Source organism: Polypterus senegalus, chromosome 4 (genome assembly GCF_016835505.1).
Source record: "Polypterus senegalus isolate Bchr_013 chromosome 4, ASM1683550v1, whole genome shotgun sequence".
Lineage (NCBI taxonomy): Eukaryota > Metazoa > Chordata > Cladistia > Polypteriformes > Polypteridae > Polypterus > Polypterus senegalus.
Window position 1 is genome coordinate 234677032 of NC_053157.1, and position 18727 is coordinate 234695758.

Here is an 18727-nt window from a genome sequence, read left to right on the forward strand (position 1 = left end):
CAGAATTGATCATTTCCAATGTGGAGATTCCATGTGAGGAGGGAGGAAAATAAACAGTAATAAGAATGATGTAATTCATCTCCATGGGCAACTAAAGAGGATGAATTCTGACAGCTAGAATGTCAATGTCTGAATTACAAACTGTAGTTTTAACTGTAATCTTCTCCATTTTACACCATTCCTCATTCACATAGATGAGCAGACCCCTTCCTGTCTTTTTTTTCCAAACCTTAGGATTCTGTCAGCTCAAATAAGAGAGAGAAATTTGCCCAGCATTAAAACAGTGTCAGGTATATCAGGTTTAAGTCAGCTCTCCATAAAGAACAAAATGCCACTGCACTTGTATGCACCACAACCCTCGTCCATCTTATTTGTCCCCATGGGTTTTGTGTGCTAAAAGTCACATATTTGTTAGGACATTTTGTTCATGTAAATCTGCAGCAAGACCTTTCTCTAGCACCTCTTAACAAATACCTCTTCCTGTAGTTTGCACAGAGTGATGGTATTTGGTAGGGAAACCGGAAATTCTGGAAGTTTCTTTTGATGAGACCTGCTGATATCAGCACCCCCAGCAGTTTCAGTTGTTTCTGTTACCACAGGTATCTCAGCTCAGATTATTTTCTCTCTAATGTGAATGTTTGAGTGGTAGTTAAGGCTGCTTCTTTCTGAAAATTGTTTTCCACACTCAGAACAACAATATGGCTTCTCTCCGGAATGAATTTTTGTGTGTCGCAGAAGAGAGCTACGGTTAGAGAATAGTTTCCCACATTCAGAACAGTAATAAGGTTTCTCTCCAGTATGAATTCTTTTGTGTCGCTGAAGAGTGCTACGGTCAAAGAAATGTTTGCCACATTCAGAACAAGAACATGGTCTTTCTCCAGTATGAACTCTCATATGTATTTGTAGACTACCACGATTAGTACATTGTTTGCCACATTCTGAACAGCAGTATGGATTTTCTCCAGTGTGAATTCTTGAATGCTTCTGAAGAGAGCTACTATCAGTAAATCCTTTAGCACATTCAGAACAAACATATGGCTTTTCTCCAGTGTGAATTTGTTTATGATACCGAAGAGAGCTACTGTCAGTGAATCCTTTACCACATCCAAAACAGAAATATGGTCTTTCTCCAGTGTGAATGCGTGTGTGCCTCTGAAGTGCGCTACCATCAGAGAATCGTTTGCCACATTCTGAACAACAATGAGGTTTCTCTCCAGTGTGAATTCTGATGTGCCTCCGTAGGCCGCTTCCTTGTATGAAGCGTTTGCCACATTCACTACAACAGTAAGGTTTCTCCCCACTGTGAATTCTCAAATGATTATAAAAATTACTTAAAACTGAAAATATTTTGCCACATTCAGAACAGCAATACGGTTTTTCTCCAGTATGAATTTTTGAATGCTTGCGAAGACCGCTGTTATGAGAAAATCTTTTGCCGCATTCAGCACAGCTGTATGGTTTCTCTCCAGTGTGAACACGGGTGTGCCGCTTAAGAGCACGTTTACTGGGGAATCGTTTGCCACACTCGGGACAGCAGTGGGGTTTTTCTCCAGTGTGAATTTTTTTATGTGCGTGAAGACTACTTCTGTGTGAAAACTGCTTGCCACATTCAGAACAGGCATATGGTTTCTGACTTGTATGGACTGACTTACCTTCAAAGTCAGATTTGTTTTTGAAAGTTTTTGCACAATCCTGGCTGTCATATAACACCTCTTGGTCTGTATTATGCACTTCTTTCTGATCAGGGTGGACAGATTTTCTCTGTGTCTTTTTGGCAGCTGGGAGAAAACTACACTGGAAAGAGCCTGCTGTCAAATTCTGAGATCCTCCTGCTGATATCTTCATCTTCTCCTTGTCATGTTGGTGTTGCAGTTTGCTCTGAAGTGAGGGCTGAGCAAACGAAGACACAGAAAAGTCGTCATTCCCCAAGAAATCTGCAAAATTAGAAACAGTTTATTTTTAATAATTTATTACAAAACAGATATTTGAAAGACTGTTTGGTGCTTGTCTCATCCCTTTGCTCCACTTCTACTCCCTGCACTGTATGTGTGGACTTTGCCTGTTCACATCCTGTCTATCCAGTTTCTACAATTTTCACTTATATCCCAACGATGTGTCACCTGTGTTAAACTTGTGTGGTGTGACCGAGTGTGAATGTGTGTGCCAGTGCACCTCACAAAAGACTGGCATCCATTCTCAGGTTGATGTCTGCCTTACTTGAAAAGCTGCCATTAAACCCCAGGTAAAGAAAATGAGCAGGTGGGATCTGGTAGGTAGAGCTGGTGAAGTCATGCGGATTTAGCAAAACTCAAGTTTAAGACCTTCCATGTCCAGTGGCTGCTATTTGCCACCTCGCACTTTGTTGTTTTCCCTACTCTTACTAAGACTCATTCCTCACATTTCTGTCCTCCTGATCTTTAGCAGGACCCTGCAGTGGACATATCATCTTCATTGATGGACTCTTTGCCAGAGCTTTATGTTGTCCTACAAAACTGCACACATTCATCTCCACTACAACTGAGCAACAGAGAGGGGCTGAGTGGGCAGATAACCCACAGCATGGTCAATTTAGAAAGTGAATTCTGCTTCTCTCTTGTAATTTATCTGATAACATTTAGTTTATTGAATACCATCATTTTCTGAAGTAACAATAAGTATGTCTATATATCGTTTACATTATTAAGGCCCAGTGGTTGACACATCCACTCACGGCCCCAGCTCAGAACTTTGTGGAATAACGTTAGAGGGACTATGGGGGAGTTGACAAACAGCAGCTGAAATCTAGCAGGTCAGTTTGGTTTTCTCTGCTGCCTGATGGGTCCTGCGTTCTGAGGTCAGATTCTGTACCCAGATGCTGTCCATATGGACTTCACGTGTTCTCTGTATGTCTGCTCAAATTTTCTCTTGGTAGACTCCAGTTCCTCTTTCACATTCTTATACTATGTGCAGTCCAGGTGGACAGGGACTCTGAACTGCTCCAATGTGGGTGTCAATGGGGGTCAAGGGTTCCCGAGATGGACAAGACCAGACTGGCACATCCTACAGGCCTGCTGTCTGATGCTGCTGCCTCCCCTTCAGAATATTATAGGATATTACAAGTGTTTCATATTTCTAATTGCATAGAACATATTCTATAGATATGTATTATAAACTGCTCAAAAAAATTTAAAGGAAAACTTTGAAGTCAATGGTATCAATTCCTTCATCCTCCAGGAAATGCCTGCATACTCTCGCCACATGTGACCAGGCACCAGGAGGAACCCAGGAGCCACTGCACCAGCCTAGGGTCTGACAATGGGTCCAAGCATTTCATCCCGATACCTAATGGCTGTCAAGGTGCCTTTCTCTAGCCTGTAGAGGTCTGTGTGTCCCTCCATGGATATGCCTCTCCAGATATACCATCACTGACCCACCACCAAACCGGTCATGCTGAATGATGTCACAGGCAGCATATCATTCTCCATGGCTTCTCCAGACCCTTTCACATATGTCACATGTGCTCAGGGTGAACCTGCTCTCATCTGTGAAAAGCACAGCAAATACCAATCGAGCTCCACGGTACCCACTAGAGGACGTCGGGCCCTCAGGCCACCTTCATGAAGTCTGTTTCTGATTGTTTGGTCAGAGACATTCACACCAGTGGCCTGCCTGCTGGAGGTCATTTTGTAGGCTCTGGCAGTGCTCATCCTGTTCCTCTTTGCCCAAAGGAGCAGATACCGGTGGGTCCTGCTGATGGGTTAAGGACCTTCTACTAGGGGCCCTGCCCAGCTCTCCTGGAGTAACTGCCTGCCTGTCTCCTGGAATCTCCTCCATGCCCTTGAGACTGTGCTGGGAGACACAGCAAACCTTCTGGCAATGGGAGGCATGTATTGATGTGCCTGCCATCCTGAGCAAGTTGGACTACCTGTGCCGCCAAACTATGTAGGGTCCAGGTATGGCCTCATGCTATCAGTAGTGACACTAACCAGTGACAAATGGAAAACAAGTGACAAAAGAGATGAGGAAGGAAAAATGTCAGTGGCCTCCCTCCAGCTCTTAAACCATTCATTCCTGTAGTGCACCTCTTGCTCATTTCATTAAACTGATGATCAACCCTCTCTGCTACTTAACTGAACAGATCAACAGCCCACAAGTTTCATTGACTTGATGCTATACCCTCATTTAAAAGTGTGCCTTTCATTTTTTTGAGCAGTATATAATAATCAGTATTAGGAAAAGTCTGTGAGCTGAGCAAAAGCGGGACAGCCTCACAAGATTAAGGAATGGACTCTCAGAGTAAACACCTGCCTGTGTGCCAGGATATGACATTGTGGACAAACCAATGAAAACCTGATTGACCCAATCCAAATGAAACTTGGTACAGCAGCGTCTCTCAACCTTTACGTATTTGCGACCCGAATTTTCATAACAGCTTTAATCGCGCCCCCTCTAACATTTTTTTGAAATGCAGATGCATATTTTATTATACCTACTTAACTTTTATCGACATTTATCTAACTCTATATTTATTGTTCTAGTATCAGAATGTAGTTTAAGTTAATTTGTTTTGGTTTCAACAGATGTCTTTTTCATATTTTTGATTCTTGTTTTCTTTTTTCACATCTTTGCGCCCCCCTTTTTTGTTACTTCGTGCCCCGTCCTACAGGTTGAGAACCACTGTGGTACAGCATTAGAAAAAGGCAGAAGACCTTTGACCAACATCATTCCAGTAGATTTAGCTGCACAGACAGAATCATTTTGAGATTTTTGTTTAGCACATTTGACTCCTGACTGCATCACAATTGATAGAATCCATATTTTTTGGATAAATCTGACATTTTATTTTATGAAAGGTAACATTGGTCACGTTTTACTATTAAAATGATAGTTTTAGATGAGGAAGTCATGCTGGAGCTTTTCAGATTTCTTGACCTTACACAAACCTTTACAGTTTATTACATTTGGTATGCCAGCTATTACAGATCACTATGTGCCTGAGTAGTTTGTCTGACACTGAAAGAATCTGTAAATGTTATTAAGTTACCATTTCACATTTAATCCACTTAAACTTACTTATTTCAGCACTTGTAGGAGGCTGCTGCTCTTCTTCTCTCCCATTTCCTTCTCTAATTTTCTCTTCAAACTCAGATTTCACTTCTACGGAATTCTGCTGGGAAGCCAGTTGTCCCGTGTTAGTGACCCAATGCGGTAAACTGGAAGGCGACTCTTCAACAATCTCTTGTTTGAAAATATTCTTGTTTTCAAAGTTTTGCACTTGAAGACTAACTGAGAATTCTTCCAAATCGTCTACTTTCACTTCAACAGTCTCCCCCTTGCACTCTTTCTCGTTAAAACCTGAAAGTCCTCCTTTATAATCCTCCACCTTCACACCCAAATCATCTGGCATTTCCCCCTTGTAGTCCTCTTGTTTAATGTGAGCCAGTCTTTTACCTATGCCATCATCATTGCTTGAAGCCATACTGTGTGAATCGCTTCTCTCCCCCTCGAATGCCTGCTCCTCTCTTGTTAAGATTCTGTGCTTACATGGACAGCCCTCTCCTGAAGGCCATTAGACACCTCACTGCAAAGCCATGTGAACTGGGAAGGAGGCTCCTTTTTATCTGTCAAAATAAAAGTGACGGAATTACTTCATGGAGTCAACAAATATAATTTTACCACATTTCAGGGTTAACTTCCAGAAAACACTGACGTTTACCTGCTAAGTTTAATGTGAGAAAGGAAATGCTATGAATCTTCCATGATTGTCTAAGAAGCTCCCGGAAGATTTGGAGTAAAAACCTACTTGATAGGAAGATGACTTCCACCTGATTGAGACAAAGCAAATGACAGTGAGTGGGGAGGTCAGGTCAGGTTGGGGAGCATGCACTGGTACAGCCACCCAACAAAACAGTTCAGGATTCTGGTTGGCAACAGGCAGACACACATCCTGTCCCACCCTCCAGAAATGACCCTCTATATGCTGCAGCCAGGTGTTATGTGGGCATCCCCTTGGCCTGGTCCAGCCACTCAGGTCATCAACGATGAGGGTCCTGTGAGCCGGATCACCCTCGTGGAATTGCGCCATATGGCCGTAGTGCCATAACTGATGCCCCCTCACAATGCAGGTCATGTGCCTCATTTGGGACTCCATGAGCAGCAGAAAGTCAAGCCAGCGATACCCAAGGGTTCCCTGAAGAGACTCAGTAGCAAAGGAGTTCAGTCTTTGTCTCAGGTCACTGGATAGTGTCCATGTTTCGCAAACATAGAGCAAGACACAAAGCACCAGGACTGTAAAGACTTGGACCTTCGTCCTTTTACAGAGATATCAGGAGCGCCACCCAATGCTCTCCCAATCCGTCTACTGACTTCATAGGAAGAGTCACCAGAGACATGCATGAGGTAAGTAAACCTTTCGACGAGGTCGACACTCAGACAGACACGCTGCTGCTGTCCGTGCCCAAGAGGTCATTAAAGGCCTGGCTCTTGGTTTTTATCAGGATACTCACAAGCCCAGACCTTCAGACTCCTCACTCAGTCTCTCGAAAGCCCCGATCAGAGCCACCATTGATTCCACGAAGATCACAGCATTGTCAGCAAAGTCAAGATCAGTGAGTCTTTCTTTGCCAAGAGATGCCCCCCCTGCCGTTGTACCCCATGACATTGCCGAACACCCAGTCCATGCCAGCATTGAACAAAGTAGGAGCAAAAACACACCATTGAAGAACCCCAGAATCAAATGGGAAAAACACAGAGGTTGTACCTCCACTCTGCACAGCACTCACAGTACCAGTGTACTGGCCGGCCATGACATCCAGCAACCTTGAGGGAATCCAGCGAACCCTCAGGATGTCCCACAGGGCAGCTCGATCAACTGAGGGAACGCTTTACTAAAATCAACAAAGGCTGCAAAGAAACGCTGCCGATATTCGCATCTGTGCTCAATGAGAAACCTCAGTGCCAGGATGCGGTTGATGGTAGACTTCTTAGACGTAACACCAGATGTGAAGAAACGAATGCCTATAATGAGTGTGTAACCTTGGTCAGGTTTTCAAAAGGAATATATATATCTGCGAGTTTGTGTAAATAAAGTTTATTGAGTTGTGGGGGTTGGGTATGGTTGAGTATGTAGGTGTCCTCGGATTGGCCGAGGAAGACCGCCGTTGTAAGATAGTTAAACAGCAGATGTAATATAGTTGGGAGAGCCGAAACAAGGAGGAAAGGAAGATAGTTTCAAGCAAACCGCCGAAACAAGACAGAAAGAATCAAAAAGGAAAGAAAAAGGGCTTCAGGCAAACCGCCGAAACAAGACGGGAAGAAAGAACGAGAAAGAGAGTCACCATTGAGGCAGCACGCCGAAACAAGATGAAAAAAAAAAAAAGAACGAGGAAATAAACTTGAGCAAACGGCTGAAACCTAAGAGAAAGACGGCAGGCCACGCATTCAGAAAGGGCGACCAGCGAGTGAAAAGGGCGTTTAAAGAAAGAGGGAGACGAGAGGCCCCAACGAGGTACCCGAGTATAAAGAGGAATAAATAAAATAAGGTCAATTTTTTTTTTTTTTTTGGTTTGAGTAAACTTTCAAGTGAAGGGGCCAGTTTCTGTTTTTGTTTTTTTTGGCCACTACGCACCCGAGCTACGTTTGGAGCCCCCAACGGAGTGAGTAATATTTACTGACTGTGGAAATAAGTCCGGGTGAGCCCACCAGTCGTTTCGGACCCATGATATATGTATAGTTATAAATAATTTAGTGTTTGTGTTTTATGTATTGTGTATATATTGGTAAATATCTCAAGTTTGGAAAACTGTTCATGTTTCAGTTAAGTAACGAGAGTTTTGTTTTTCTTAATATCTGAGTAACAGTGATTGAATTATGTATTTAAAGGTTGAAGGTGGGCTATAGTGTACCTGCCAACAAAAGAGGTGGCGACACCATTATAAAGAGCTCAGGTCCTTGATTACCGATAAAGGAATGGTGGTGCAAGGGGGTTAAAAGTGTAACACAGCTTTTTACAGAAAACAATGGAATAAGGCTGCTCAAGTGACAAGCGCTACAAAAGCCGTGCCTGCCGGCACTCCGTCCGCCTTACAGACGAGGCGAGCCGTTTTAGGCGCCCACACTTTGAGATCACAAGTTCAAGACGTCATCTTTGTTTGTTAAATGAAAGCGCTGCGATTTTAAGCACTCTGAAAATGCATTACCACACTCTGAAGACTTCATCTTTTATTTTATCACGGCCATGCGCCATAAACTCGGGCTGAATGACAAGCACGGATTGGACAGAACGAGCGCGCGGCTGAGACAGCAATGTGGAGACTCGGCTGGCGTGAACGTAAACGGGAGCGCGGAAGTGGAAATGTGCCTAGGGGGGGATTTCAGCACCAAAGCGGGCTTTGCACAGGCAGACGCGACTTTCTTAATATTTCTCACTTTCCTCCGCATCTCTCTTCGTCTCTCCCAGTTCATCATCCACACGCTGCTTGTATTTTTCTGTTTCCTCGACAATCCTGCTCAGCTGCTGCTCCACTTTCCTCTCGTCTCCCATCCGGCATCCCCCTTCACGCTCGATCCTCCCCTTGCTTACCGACACTCCTCATTCTCTTCGGCGCGCTTGATTTCTCTTTTTCTTCTCCTCTTCTGCTCGCTTTTCTCCCCCCACGTGTTTCGTATGGCAGTCCGAGTCCTCAGCAAGCGACATCAAACAAAGAAAAACAAAACAGTGTCATCAACGAGCGACTGGATGAAGAGAATAAAAAGTGAGTGATACCAGTCGGGTGAACACTGCCATCTACTGTACCGAGAGAGAATTCTTTATGAGCTACCGTCTCCTGTAATTCTAAAACCGAATACAGTACGCGGGATTGAGAAGGATGGTAATGGTGATGATAAAGGCGACGATAATGAAATTCCCCAGCCCTAAACTGAATTAAGTTACTTTGATGATGGCTGAATGGACGGTCAGTTTTTCAGGGTATGATTACTCCTGAGTTTCTTTCTTCTGATGAAGTGGACTGGCATTTCTTGTGGGAAAAGTGTGATCACTCGAGCAGATGATTACTTCATTCTCAGAGATGTTTACTGACTGACGTCCACTGTGGTTTATGCCAAGGGGCCATGCCCGGCAGGGACGCCTCTGTATTTGAAGAACCGGGGGACAGAGCTTATCCAGGACATTACCTCCCCCGGAATGCTGGGGCGCATCAGTGCCATGAGTTTGGAGCATGGAAGCTTAAACCTGCTGGGGCCCGTGGTCACCGCCAGGGGCGCCTGCAGGATTGCGGTGCCCTTGATTGCAACACTTCCGCCACACCCGGAAGTGTTGCCTGAAGAAGGTCCTCGAGCACCTGGAGCGCGTTCCTGGTGCCCTATAAAAGGAGCCAGCCATCACTATTTTGACAGCCAGGGTCGGGAGGACGTGGACTAAGGAGTCAGGGCGGAAAGTGTTTTTTTTTGCGGTGGTGTGGACTGTGCTGTACAGGTAGAAAACGGGGAATTTGTTTCCCACGTGGGAAAAAGAAAAAAATATATATTAAACGTGTGCACTGAACTTGTGTCTTGAGTCTGTCTGTGTCGGGTTTTGACGTCAGGAGCTCCCCCTGCAGGCTACACCACAGTACAGTGAAGTTCTTACTGGCTATGGACTGGTAACAGGGAGGCAAGGGACATTCGATTTGTTTTAATGGGGGTCTCTATCTCCCTCATTCTATTCACAAAGCAAGAACTTACTCTGAACATGGTGCTTGTTCATTATAGGGCAAACTGGAATCAACAATCCACCAGACATGCACATCATTGGCAGTAAAGCTAACTACTGTGCCACCATGCTGCTGTGTAGACTGCGCAGTGTATTGTGAGCAAAATACAGAAGCAATATAAAGGTTGGGGTCCCAGAGGAGGAAACCCATTTATTGCAAATCTTGAGGTTAGGAAATGCCTAAGCAAATGACTGATGGGGGGAGATATTGTGGTTCTCATTTGGTTAAAAAGATACATGTGGGAAATCAAATAAGGTATAAAGAGACGCAAAAATAATACTTCCAGTTCACATGATCTTCAGTAAATAGAATTTCCCTCTTGAGACCCCAACCTTTGTATTGCTTTTGTATTTTATTCGTAACAAACTGTACCTTACAGAGGGGCAGCATAATGGCACAGTAGTTAGCTTTTGTGGTGAGGCGGCCTTCTGCTGCTATGCACCTAAAATCTGGAATAGCCTGCCAATAGGAATTCGCCAGGCTGATACAGTAGAGCACTTTAAAAAAACTGCTGAAAACACATTATTTTAACATGGCCTTTTTATAACTTCATTTTAATCGTAATTTAACTTAATCCTGATACTCTGTATGTTCAATTCATCATAACAACTATTCATGGTGGCTCTAAAATCGGTACTGACCCCTACTCTCTTTTCTGTTTCTTTTTCCGGTTTCTTTGTGGTGGTGGCCTGCGCCACCTCCACCTACTCAAAGCTTCATGATGCTCCAGCAATGATGGACGGATTAAAAGGAAGAAGTCTACGTGACCATCATCATCATCAAGCCCTTCCGTGAGAACCCTAAATCCAAAGAGGACTGTTTCATTTATGTTAGGTAGAATGCCCAGAGGGACTGGGCGGTCTACTGGTCTGGAATCCCTACAGATTTTATTTTTTCTCCAGCCGTCTGGAGTTTTTTGTTTTTCTGTCCCCTGGCCATTGAACCTTACTCTTATTCGATGTTAATTAATGTTGATTTATTTTTTATAATTATGTCTTTCATTTTTCTATTCTTTAATATGTAAAGCACTTTGAGCTACTGTTTGTATGAAAATGTGCTATATAAATAAATGTTGTTGTTGTTTTTTTTCCACCAAAGATGCGCATGTCTTGTGGATTGGTGATTCCAGTTTGTGTGTGGATAAATGGGCCCTATGACAGACCACCGTCCTGTTGGACATTATGGTCTTATTTCGTGCCAAGAGGACAGACAGATAGACAGAGACCCCTTTCAAACAACTCAAAAGTCCATTGCCCCCCTATCACCCCGTCTGTGGCCAGTAGGGCTTCATTGGTCTGTGGACACCTGACAGTAATAACATCTCTGGCACTGAAGAAGGCATTTGCTTAAATGACCACGTTTTCCCTGAATTAAGAAACTCTGGAAAACTGAAACATTAACTTGAATTTCATTTTGAACCTAGTACTGGGCCACTGGGATCCACATTCAGAACACAGGGTAGGCGCCCCCTGGTGGCCTCACCAACACCTCTTCCAACTGCAACCCAAGGTTTTTCCAGGTTTGTCTCTCAACAAATTACTGGCCGGGCCTGAACATGCTTAAGCTTCAGGTGGGTGACCTGCTCTGAAGTGCATGTGATATGGTTAAAAATATAGAACAGTTCATGAATTTGCGTGTCATCCTTGCCAGGGGACTTATTGAGTTGTATTGTTTTATTCGAAAGAAATTTGTTTTAAGAATAAAAAAAAAATAAAAAAAATACAAATTCTCCTTCTGTCCAGTAGATGGCAGTTTACAGCTGCGGTATTCCTTTTCCAGCCCATCGACTCCTCTTTGATGACGTGCTTTGTTACTCTTTGTTCGACTCCGCTGGCGGGCTGCTCGGACTGCCACACGACACACGCTTGTGCGCCTCAGAGACAAAAGGCAACAGAAGAAGAGGAGGTAAAAGAACAAGAGAGACGAATAGAAGACGGAGCGTCGGTAAGCAACGGGAGCATCGAGCGAGCGTGAGAATGCAGTGTGGGAGAGGAGCGGGTTTAAACAAGCAAGGGCAGCGGGCGGGCGATGAGTAAGAAGAGAGGGGGATGCAAAGCAAGACGGAGAGATGCAGAGTGAGAAAGGAAAAGAGACTCGCGACAGTCTGAGCAAATCCGTCAGTTTTACGAGTGAACCTCCAACCACCCCTCTGCACCCTTTTATGCTCGCGCTGAGTCTCCAGACTGGCGTATTAGCCGCTCGCTCGTCCTCTCCCGTCAGTGCGCGACCAGCAGTCCGAGTTAATAAAACAATTAAGGAGTCCAAGTATCACAAGAACTTTCTCCCAAGTAGCGTTTACAATTCGGATAGAAGGCTGGAGGAACACGGGGGTTGGGATCTAAGAAAGTGGAGGGGTGCGTAGCTGTGACATACACAACACACCGAAGGTGTCATGGATGTTTTATTTACAAGTGCTTTATTTTAAAAGAACATAGGAACGACGCCTTGAATTTGTAGGGTGACACGGTAGGTTTCAAAGTGGCGGCGCCTGAAGCGGCTCGACTCGTCTGTAAAAGCGGTCGGAGTGGCGGCAGGCAGGGCTTCCGTAGCGCCTGTCACTTGAAAGGCTTGATGCTGACATTTTGTACACACGTGGCGATGTTCTATTCATGGCCGACATTCATTTCTTCAGACACGCGCCCTCGCTCGTTCTCACAGCAAAGCCTTTTATAAACTCGGCAGTCAAAATGGAAAAGTAAAAATTAAAAAATACAGAAAGATCCCATGTCGTCTTTAAGTGTCAAATCAAATAAATCGATTGGCGATAAGAACCTGGACACAAATAGAAGAACATACACAGGCTTGGACCGCAATAGAAGTAAAATCCTGCAGTACTTCTTTGTATTCCTTGCTTTGTGCTCCAATAAACACACGTTATCGGCAAAACACTAATAACCCAATTGTGCTCCACTCACTTAGAATCTGGAATCAATGTAGAAAGCATTTTAAGACGGAGAAGCTTCTTTCTGTGGCACCCCTGCAAAAGAACCACCTCTTTCAACCCTCACAAACATATGCAGTTTTTAATATCTGGAAAAAATTTGGAATTAACTTGCTTAGAGATCTTTATATAGACAACGTCTTTGCATCCTATGAACAATTACATTCCAAATTTAACATTCCAGCTACAAATTTCTTTCACTATCTTCAAATCAGGAACTTTGTTAAACAGAACCTTCCAGATTTTCCTCATCTTGCACCCTAAACCATGCTGGAAAAATTATTGCTCAATTTCAAGGAGTTAGACTCCATCTCTACAATATATAAAATTATTTTACAATCCCTCCCTTTCAAAGATCCAAGAGGACACTGGGAAAAGGATCTCTCAATTAATATATCAGAAAAGGAGTGGAAAGTAGCAATGCAGAGAATTCACTCAAGCTCCATATGCACAAAGCATACAATTATACAACTCAAAATTATATATCGAGCACATCTGTCTCGCCTAAAACTCTCCAAAATGTTTCCAGGGTGAGATCCAACCTGCGACGTTGCAACCAAGTCCCAGCCTCACTGGGTCACATATTCTGGGCCTGCACCAAATTAACATCATTCTGGACCAAACTTTTTAATTACCTCTCAGACAGCCTTGGACTCACAATCCCTCCTAACCCATTAACAGCTGTGTTTGGGGTTCTTCCAGAGGGGCTTAAAGTGGAGAAAGACAAACAAATTGTGATTGCATTCACTACACTGTTGGCACGCAGACTTATTCTGATAAACTGGAAGAACCCAAACTCTCCTCTTTTAAGTCAGTGGGAAACTGATGTGTTATATTATTTGAAATTGAAAAAATCAAATACTCAGTTAGAGGATCTGTACAGACTTTTTTCAAAACATGGCAGGATCTAATCAGTAATATTTGAAAATAAGTTCATAAAGCATAGAGAATTTTTTTTTTAAAATTAGGTATGTTTACAAGCCTTAAATTTAACGTTATTTGGCTTGCTCTCTCTCTCAGGGGTGGGGATGATCTTCTTAACTCAATTTTTCTTTTTGTAAAATCTTGATTGCTTTGTATGGATTGTAATAAAATTAATAAAAATAAAAAAAATAAATAAATAAATCGATTGGAATGATTTGCACCAGAAGATGATGATAGACTTAAAACAAGCACTTAACAGAAAAGCCCAAACGTCGAGCTGATTTTGACTTTACACGCTCGTTTCACTGAGTGGTGTGTGATCGGGCCTCCTCACTTGTTGCAGCTTAAAATCAAAGATAAAGAATGGAGAAATTGTAATAAAACACAAATGGCGTATTTACAGTAATATTGTCGAGTGCCACGTTCGCCCTGCCATTTCAATGAGTGAAGTCACACGTAGTGATGCGTTTGATTGTCAACTTGATTCAGGTCTCCTCTCGTGTGCTCCAGCTGGTGACACATTGATGAGCTCACAGATCACATTCAAGGGTCCGTCGACTGCATGAGTCTGGAGGGGCGAAAGGCCCGCAGTCCAGTGAGATGACTGCTGATGCAAGTGGGTCTGCACACCCTGTGGTGTTTTATTTCATATTTATTGTTTAATTGTTCATTGTTGTTTGCTTTTTTCATATGTACCCATCACATTTTAGAGCCAGGACTAATTTTCTGAAAACCTTTTTAGCTCATTTCCAATGCATGTCATTTGAATATGAAAGAAGTGTGCTGTGTAAAGACGTAGTTATTGGTCTGCTTTAAAACACAGAGATGAGAGCTGTCAGCTTGAGAGAGTTTGCTGCTATACTGATTTATTTATTTGTTTATTTTTGACCGAGTTTAATCTCCAGGGTTTCTGTAGAGCAGTGCCAACCCCAAGCCAAAACGGGCTCAAAGCAGAATCTTCTTGGGCTCACCCCCTGAATCCACTACATTAGTATTTCTTATAATGGCTTAATATAAAAGTTCATATAATTTTTTTTTTTTTTTTTTAAAAGGCACACATCACAAACTTCTTTTTTTTTAGCAATCAAAAGCGGAAAGTGAAAGTTCCAGGGTTTCTTGAGTCTCTCTGTTGCTTATCACGACGGCACACGTTGCCATTCTCTGATAGCAAAGTCATTTATGAGTTGATGCCGATGGTAGCCAAGCTGCTTATATGTGGTTGGGCCATGCATGACCTCCAGTATCTGCTGACTGGAAGTGGGATTGCTACAATCTGGAGGGCATCCCAGTGGTATTTAATGGCAACGGCATACCAATTGATTTTTTTTTTTTAATTTATAAGTGAAGGCCTTATTAGTAATAATAATAATAACTAGAGGGCTCTGCCCTCTGCTTGCTTCATTCCCCAAACTCCGGGGTCAGGCGCTGGGTGCCCACTATCTCATGGCTGTGCTGCTCAAAGGGCGCCAGGGTGCCACTCCATTAGAGAAAGTGATTGTATTTAAAGAACTGGTATATAGAAGAGTATGCAGGGTGCAAGAGGAAGATGGTTTGGTCCTTAGTTGTTATTGATAGAAAATCAGCCACTTGAGTATTTCACTACAACTGTCAATTTTAAATAACCGTGAATAATAAAAGTAGTAAAAACATAATAAAATGTGATAAAAAGTAAATTAAAAAAAATGAAATTATATTAACACCTCATCAAAAACAATATTATGAATAAGTTTATCCTCTAAAGCAGGGGTCGCCAACCCCGGTCCTGGAGGACCACCGTCAGTGCAGGTTTTCATTCTAACCCTTAATGAGTGACCTGTTTTTGCTGCTAATTAACTCCTTTTACATTCCTTCTAATTGACTTGCTCTTGAAGACTCGGACCCCTTCATTGTTTCTTTTTCCTTAATTAGCAGCCAAACAAAAATGAGATACAAAATGAGCCAAAACAACTGGTGTCCAAAGTACAACATCTGAAAATAAAGAATGATGAAGGTCTCAGGAATGTCGATCTGCTCTTGTCCACAAAACATTTGACCATGCAGTGCTCTTAGAAAAGAGAAAATCAGAAATGTCTGCTAATGCACCACGGGAGCAGCAACAAGCCACAGAATTAAAGAGCTGGTTTAATGAACGACAGGAATTGGCACCTCATTAAGCAGCTGGTTGGAGTGAAATTGGTTGGAGTTTGAGTCTATGACTTAGATGGTCTTCTGTTGACTCCCTCACGTCACATTTCATTACTGTTTTGGTGCCGTTTGAGGAAAGAAATGAAGCAATTCAGAGGAACAGATCTTACAAAAAGCAATTCAATTAAAATGAAATCACAAGAAGTTAATTAGCAGCACAAACCGGGCACTCATTAAAAAAAGGGTTAGAATGAAAACCTGCAGCTGCGGTGGTCCTCCAGGACCGAAATTGGCGACCCCCGGTCTGTAGTACATTTTATAAACGTTGCTTTTTTGCATTGCTGTTCGCATATTGTTTGGGATATTTTCCTCTTTTTTGTTTATTGAACGATTCTCTTTCTTGTTGATTTTTATTACATGTAGCTCTTTATCTGTTCGTTATCAGCTGTTTCCATTCTTTTTCTATCATAATGGATAATTCGATGTTCTTGAGTAGATCATTTGCTGTTCTACATTGCCATTATGACCGATTGCATTAAAGGACGAGTTAGCAGCACCGAGAGTGTCACGTGGTGGGACAGAGAGCGAAGGCGCACAGCAGGAGTGACAATTGGGCGAGCGGTGTAAAGGAGTGTGGTCAAGGCAGAATAATACGGGCACGGTGGAAAACTTCTCTAATACGAGAGAGATAATGATAGTCCATGGTATCTACAGTGCTTTCGGAAAGTATTCACAGCGCATCACTTTTTCCACAATTTGTTATGTTACAGCCTTATTCCAAAATGGATTAAATTAATTTTTTTCCTCCGAATCCTACACACAACACCCCATAATGACAACATGAAAAAAGTTTACTTGAGGTCTTTGCAAATTTATTAAAAATAAAAAAAACGGAGAAATCCCATGTCCATAAGTATTCCCAGCCTTTGCTCAATACTTTGTCGATGCACCTTTGGCAGCAATTCCAGCCTCAAATCTTTTTGAATATGATGCCACAAACTTGGCACACCTATCCTTGGCCAGTGTCGCCCATTCCTCTTTGCAGCACCTCTCAAGCTCCATCAGGTTGGATGGGAAGCGTCGGTGCACAGCCATTTTAAGATCTCTCCAGAGATGTTCAATCGGATTCAAGTCTGGGCCACTCAAGGACATTCACAGAGTTGTCCTGAAGCCACTCCTTTGATATCTTGGCTGTGTGCTTAGGGTCGTTGTCCTGCTGAAAGATGAACCGTCGCCCCAGTCTGAGGTCAAGAGCGCTCTGGAGCAGGTTTTCATCCAGGATGTCTCTGTCCAGCTGCAGTCATCTTTCTCTTTATCCTGACTAGTTTCCCAGTTCCTGCCCCCCAAAGCATGATGCTGCCACCACAATGCTTCACTGTAGGGATGGTATTGGCCTGGTGATGAGCGGTGCCTGGTTTCTTTCAAACGTGACGCCTGGCATTCACACCAAAGAGTTCAATCTTTGTCTCATCAGACCAGAGAATTTTGTTTCTCATGGTCTGAGAGTCCTTCAGATGCCTTTTGGCAAACTCCAGGTGGGCTGCCATGTGCCTTTTACTAAGGAGTGGCTTCTGTCTGGCCACTCTACCATACAGACCTGATTGGTGGATTGCTGCAGAGATGGTTGTCCTTCTGGAAGGTTCTCCTCTCTCCACAGAGGACCTCTGGAGCTCTGACAGAGTGACCATCAGGTTCTTGATCACCTCCCTGACTAAGGCCCTTCTCCCGCAATCGCTCAGTTTAGATGGCCGGCCAGCTCTAGGAAGAGTCCTGGTGGTTTCTAACTTCTTCCACTTACAGATGATGGAGGCCACTGTGCTCATTGGGACCTTCAAAGCAGCAGACATTTCTCTGTAACCTTCCCCAGATTTGTGCCTTGAGACAATCCTGTCTGAGGTCTACAGACAATTCCTTTGACTTCATGCTTGGTTTGCGCTCTGACATGAACTGTCAACTGTGGGACCTTCTATAGACAGGTGTGTGCCTTTCCAAATCATGTCACATCAACTGAATTTACCACAGGTGGACTCCAATGAAGCTGCAGAAACATCTCAAGGATGATCAGGGGAAACAGGATGGACCTGAGCTCAATGTGGAGCTTCATGGCAAAGGCTGAGAATACTTATGGACATGGGATTTCTCAGATTTTTTATTTTTTAATAAATCTTCAAAAATCTCTTTTTTTCACGTCATTATGGGGTGTTATGTGTAGAATTCTGAGGAATAAAACGAATTTCATCCATTTTGGAATAAGGCTGTAATATAACAAAATGTGGAAAAAGTGATGCGCTGTGAATACTTTCCAGATGCACTGTATACAGTCAGGTCCATAGGTAATTGGACGTTGAGCAAATGTTCAGAATTTTGGTTCTGTCTACCACCACAGTGGATTTGAAGTGAATCAATCAATATGTGATTGAAGTGTAGACTTATAGCTTTAATTTAAGGGGTTTGATAAAAAATACTATATCAGCCGGTTAGGAGTGACTGCTATTTTTCTTCATGACCAATCATCCTCCACAATTTCCAGGGGCTCAAAACTATTTGGACATTTGACTGACCAGCTGCTCCATAGCCAGGTGTCAGCAGGTCCCTCATTATTTCATTTAGCAGGTAGAAGGTCTGCACTTGATTCCAAGGGTTGAATTTGCATTCAAAGCTCGATAAGAGGTCCAAAGAGCTGTCCATGCAAGTCAAAAGAGGCCATCATTAGGCAGAGGAAGCAAACAAACCCATCAGAGGGACAGCAGAAACACCCTGAGTGGTCAACTCAACCATTTGGTAGATCCTTAAAGAGAAGGAACTCACTGGTGAAATCTGCAACACCAGACGGTCTGGATAACCACAGAAGATGACTGTCCTGGATGATCACAGAATTCTGTCCTTGGTGAAGAAGAGCACTTTCACGATATTTAGATAAACCAAGACCACTCTCTGGGTGGTAGGCCTGTTATTGGTAAAGTCTACAATCAGGAGAAAATGCCATGATAGTAAGGACAGAGGGTTT

General features: G+C 43.1%; 2 protein-coding genes across 2 annotated transcripts in view; one reads left to right on the forward strand and one right to left on the reverse strand.

Moving 5' to 3' along the window:
* Nucleotides 1-8743, reverse strand: part of LOC120528902 (zinc finger protein 850-like) — a 32384-nt gene extending 23641 nt beyond the window's left edge. The window contains exons 1-4 of the mRNA XM_039752978.1: nucleotides 8561-8743; nucleotides 5696-5804; nucleotides 5053-5600; nucleotides 613-1934 (exon numbers count right to left, since the gene is read on the reverse strand). Coding sequence (XP_039608912.1) covers nucleotides 613-1934; nucleotides 5053-5458 — 1728 coding nt within the window. The 5' untranslated portion in view covers nucleotides 5459-5600; nucleotides 5696-5804; nucleotides 8561-8743. The remainder of the gene's footprint in view (nucleotides 1-612; nucleotides 1935-5052; nucleotides 5601-5695; nucleotides 5805-8560) is intronic.
* A 2813-nt stretch (nucleotides 8744-11556) lies between these two features.
* LOC120528903 (zinc finger protein 3-like) overlaps nucleotides 11557-18727 on the forward strand; it is a 32276-nt gene continuing 25105 nt past the window's right edge. Inside the window, exon 1 of the mRNA XM_039752979.1 lies at nucleotides 11557-11675. The gene's annotated coding sequence lies outside the window, so the exon portion shown is untranslated. The remainder of the gene's footprint in view (nucleotides 11676-18727) is intronic.